General features: G+C 39.1%; 1 protein-coding gene across 1 annotated transcript; it reads left to right on the top strand.

The window, feature by feature from the left end:
- Nucleotides 1-1,185: 1,185 nt before the first annotated feature.
- On the top strand, nt 1,186-4,696 carry TAF1A (TATA-box binding protein associated factor, RNA polymerase I subunit A; the record flags this gene model as incomplete). The annotated part of the gene is made up of 4 exons (XM_010176663.1): nt 1,186-1,299; nt 2,553-2,751; nt 3,565-3,695; nt 4,538-4,696. Coding segments are annotated over 4 exons (603 nt in total), but the record flags the coding sequence as incomplete, so codon positions are not given.
- Between the last annotated feature and the right edge of the window lie 502 nt (nt 4,697-5,198).

Here is a 5,198-nt window from a genome sequence, read left to right as displayed (position 1 = left end):
AAAAAAAAAAAAAAAAAAGGTGTCCCAGGTAAGACCTGAAAAGTTAGGCAACTTTCATAACCTGAACTAGTTTCTTCAAAAAAAAACAAAACCCAAAAAACTTTGAAGCTTCCAAAACCAAATAAGTAGCTATTCAGGTGCTGGTGTGGAAACTCTTGGGTGGCAGGCTGCAGAAAGTACACCACACCTCATCTTTGGTAGTGCTCAAGGCAGCACACTGTCCAATTACTGAGCAAAAGCCTGCGCTGCACAGGCATGTCTCAGCAGTGGGTTTAGCCAATGTTGCTGGAGCTTGAATTCTGCTGCGATCTCACTTCCAGGGGTGCTGAGAATCTGCAGTGTTGTCTGATGGCTCTCCTGATAGAGTGCTCAGTGCTTCTGAAAAGTTCTCTGAGCTTGCAGGCTGTTTTTGTAGGGTGTTGTTGGGGTTTTTTTTAGTATAGGCCCTTGACACAACAGATGAAATCTTGGCTTGGCATAAAGTAATTCCAACAGAAGCATATCTATGAAAAGTTGTCTTAATGTAGTCTTCTACAATGGAAAAGCAGGAAAGGTTTGCCACTGGCATGCCATCAATCAGAACCTGTTTTGAAAGTTAGTGGCTTATTTAGGTCTTTACCAGCTCTTCCAGTACTTCTGAAACTCTTAGCAGGTCCTGAGATAGAAGCAGGAGGAAAGGGATCGGAATAGACAGTGAATGGAGTACTTGAGTGTGGCTAGCCTGGTGGAATACTTGGTAACATTGTGTAGGCAGACCTTGAAAACAAGTGCACCTAGATGGCAGGCTACATCTAATTGGAAATAATCTTTCCTACCTAGTTCAAAGAATCACGTATACCTTGTGTCTCAGTGGAAACATGTCAAAAGAAAAACAGAGGTTTTCAGTAACTTTGAAATGTCCTGTGTTCAGTAACAAGAGCTGGAACCTTCTGACAAATGCAGTTTTCATAGGCTTTGAAGTGCTGTGTTTATAGTTTTGAAGTTTTACCATCACTGAATAATGGTGAAAAAACTACTAGATGAGCATGTAGGTATCTATAGCAGTAGACAACACTTAGTATTCATTTTTATTTACAATTCAAATGTATGTTTTATATATGCTACATTTGATAAGACTTTTTATATGGTGACTGTTGCCATTTTTGTACTAATGCTATTTTTTAATCTCTTTCTCTCCATCAATAGTTGATTTGGAGAATAGGAACTGAAATTCTGTGCCATCATTCCCATAGCAGCATGAAAGAGTTCAACTCTTTCATAGAACAGATTAAAACTTCAGGGGTAAAAAGGTATTTGAAGGTGAGTGTACTTAATGTAATCTTGATGATTTTCCATTTATTTACCTGAACATTTACTTGAGTATTATTTTCTGAATCTCTCAAAGTGTATTGCTGATAATGGTGTTAAAAAAGAGTACATCTTGCATGATATTTTAAGGGTTATTCTATAGCTAACTGTATCTCATTTAGTCTGTATATTTTATCACAGGTGTGTATCGTCAGTCCTTAGAAGTGCCTAGATCCTTTAATTAGTATTTTAATTTGAAACAGTTCTTTCATGCATGCCTCAGTAACATTTAATTACATGTTAACACCTGTCAAGTTTTGTTTCCAGTCCTTAATTTGGCTGCTGTACTCCTGACTAAAAAGTTGCACTGAAATTTTGCCATCATCTTCTGATCACTCTTCAAGTAGCTATATATGTGTAAAACAGTGCATCTCATACTGTGGACCCCTGTGTCTCCCAGCTGTAGTTTTTTCTGTGGTGGTTCATTCAAATGTATATTGGTTTGATTTCCTTGACTGTTTCTCACCTGTGGCAATGCTTCTGTCTTTCATTCTGTTGTATTTGTTCAGGGCCTTCAGTGTAAGTTTTATGCAAGAGTTTACTAGAGCTAAGTGAAGATTTAGACTTCTATCCAGTTTCTAATCAACATGATAGGATGGTAGGACATCCCTCCTTCAGGTGTTCTGCAGTTGGGTAGCCAAATCAAAAATCAGTAAATGTAACCCAACTGGATTTCCCCAGGTCATTTCTGGGTCTTCTTAAAGAGGTACAACAGCACTGTTAATGACAAGCAGGTTTTTGAGACAGCTGCTTTCTGCTGCCTTGATCAATACTGCTGAGTGTCTACCACCTAGTGGGTGGGTGACTTTCTGCCCCACAGATTTCAAGAGCTTCAGTCCTTGCCCTTTCCTTTCCCAGGGATACAACTTGTTGTACTACAACATTGTACAACAGTGTTTGTCTGGCATCTTCAGACAGAAAAAATTACTTGGGTTCTTAGCTCATCTCCGTGTCCTCAGTGACACTTGTGTTCTCCCATTCCTGCGTTTTTCTCCAAAATTGCTTGTAAAGATACTGTTTGGATAAAAGAATATGTGTAAAATGCTCTTCTAATTAAAATACTTTGCTAGCTATGTTTGTGATGTTTTATATGCATCTCAATAATGAATCTCTTCCCTGCATATCTGTGTAGAATTTTACTGTATTGCTGAGATTCTCGCCATTTATGATGTGAAACGCTGTGATACGGACTGTTTGAATTACAGGTTTGTTTAGAGCATGCCTTTCGCCTCCTTTGTAATGGACTAGTAGATGAAGCTTACCAAATCCTGTCCGTGGCAGAAAGCTGGAGATTTGGAGAACAAACAGCCATTCAGGATAAAGAAATGAAGCTGATTCAGGCTTACAAGGGACTGTTGGACTACTATAGCTGGTGTAAGCAGAAGAACATCTTGTTAGAGAATGGTAAGTCCTAGTGTTGTGTTTGTGTTGAGCTGTAAACTTCAGCTTGCTTACACCGTGGTTTGCAATGATGTCTTTTCCATGCGGGCTGCTCTTGTGTCTTTATCTGCATATGAAGGCACCAGAGGGAAATATTAGACTTCAAAATGTGATGGTATGGATGGTAAATAATTCCATAGCAGCAGTGACAATGGTACTGAAATGGCACACTGACCTGTGCTTTTCTGTAGGGTCCTGAAATGCTATTCCAAAACTTCCCCCCTGCGCCCAAATCCCATTTTTTGTATCCAGGCATCATCACCTAAAAAAAAATTATCAAAGGAAGGTATTAACTTAGAGCAGCAGCTTCTTTATAGGTGCAGAAGTGCTTGACTGCTAGAATTTTGAGTGCTAGCAAAAACCCCCCAAAACTTGTGCCTGAATTTCAGTTTCTTTAGAGGTACCGAAGTTGCTGCTTGTGAGTGGTGTCTAATTCTGCATATACCTGCTGGCTGTGTGATATCAGTTGCATTTGCTCTCTACTTGTTTCTTTGAAAACTAAATATTGAATTTGGTTTATGGACCTTTTGCTGGTTGTGTCTTGTCTTTGAACACTGCCTGTCATGCCCCAGGAGTTGAAATTGGTTGATGATAAATCTGAATGAAGAGCAGTGAAAATTTCTGGTTCCAATACTGAGGAAACTGAGATGTCTTCTCTAAAAACTCTGATTGGTATCTTTGCTTACAAAATGTGATTACCTGTTAGGTGCACCTCTTCTTCAAGATCTCCTTTGCTTAGCAAAGCTAACTTCGTGGCATTCTTGAATGTTTTGGTAGAGCGGGATGGATTTGAAGACTTGTCTGTTGAACAGGAAATGCACAGTTGCTTTCGGAAGGCAGCAGTCAACTTAAAAGAGATAATTAAAATGCCTGGAGTCTGGGATCTCTTTGTGAAATGCTACGTGGATGTAAGGACATGTTTTACAGATTTCTTCCTTTTGTGTTTCCCTGTCTAATTTTCATTAAGATGCCTGTCTGCAGCTTTTTTATATCTGGGTGGGTGATGACAAAGTATTTTAAAAGCAGCACGTATGTGTATCTCACTGGCTTTGCTTTAGGGCACATCTTACTACAGATAGAACTGCAGAGCCTGCACAAAGTACAAAAAGGACTTTAGCTGTGCATTGCCAAGAAAAAGAAATAGACAAACAGCTTGCATATTTTGTTTTCATAGTGCTAGTACAGAAATTGGAGCACAGCTGCTTTGTTTAAATTCCTGAAAGAAAGTTCTTCCTTTTTGGTGGGGCAGTGTTTTTCTAGATAGACTAAGACAGCAAACATGCAGTCCCTCTGTGTTGGTGTGGGGGTTTTTTTAATACCTGCTTGGAATTTGTAATTAAGAAATAAAGTTAATCTTAAAATCTGTTTGAAATTATGTACTTTTTGTAAATGCTGATTAAGCTCTGACTTCCCTAAGCACATCTTAAAGAATTTTGCTTGGTGCTGACAGCTGCCAAGTTCTCTCACTGAGTTCTCTCTTTAAAGACATAGCAAGGTGCTTTGTGCCTCTTTCCAGTTCTGGTAATTCTTTGACAATTAAAGACATTTCTTCCTGTAGTGGCTTCTAGATGTGAATTTTAGGCTGTCCGTAGCCACTAAAATAAAAATACACGAGTGTCGGTCTTATCTAATATGCTGCACTCTTAGATACAGGCTGTGCTGTTGGGTAGTTCTGTGGCAGCCCAAAATTAGTTGTGAGAGTGTGATTGCTAATATGTGGTAAACTAATGACAGACTTAACTTCTTTTAGTTGTTGGAGTTCTATGGAGACCATAATGAAGCCCGACAAGTATTAAATGAATATGCCTACAACTCAAAGTTTCCTGCTAATCCCAATGCTCATGTTTACCTCTATCAGTTCCTGAAGAGACATGGTGAACCAAAGAAATCGCTCATCTCTGCACTCAAGGTATACATTATATAGTAGGTACAGTCTGTGGTCATTCATGTTGCACAGTGTTCTGACAGTTTGGTTCAGCTGAACTCCTGTTGCATTATTTACCCTGTTGTATTCTTTGTGGGAAGCAGAAGGTTAGAGAAAAGGTAGTGGGAGGGATGCTGATGGGTGGAGCAAACAGGATCCTTTACTGTCTTTGAATTAAAGTATTTCTTTTGCCTCTAACTGATAAGTTGTATAACTTCTTTAAGGCAGTAAACAAGCTCAGAGAACATGTTTGCCTGGTTCCAGAAGTCTGTATCAGCAGTCTTGTACAGAACATGCATTGATTTCTGTTACGGTTTGATCTTTACAATGTTGCAGTGATTACATGTTTGTTCTTTCACATATTGATCCTGTCTAGCAATTAGTTTCTCTGCTTGTTTTCCATGAGCCATGCATTTAGGCTAAAATAGAAGTTAATTTCTCCTGGCTGTTGGTAGACAAGGCCTTGCTGCAGTAAGCATTTGTATAG

The sequence above is a fragment of the Antrostomus carolinensis genome, unplaced genomic scaffold, assembly GCF_000700745.2.
Source record: "Antrostomus carolinensis isolate BGI_N321 unplaced genomic scaffold, ASM70074v2 C13733073, whole genome shotgun sequence".
Taxonomy (NCBI): domain Eukaryota; kingdom Metazoa; phylum Chordata; class Aves; order Caprimulgiformes; family Caprimulgidae; genus Antrostomus; species Antrostomus carolinensis.
This window is presented reverse-complemented; position numbering and strand designations above follow the sequence as displayed.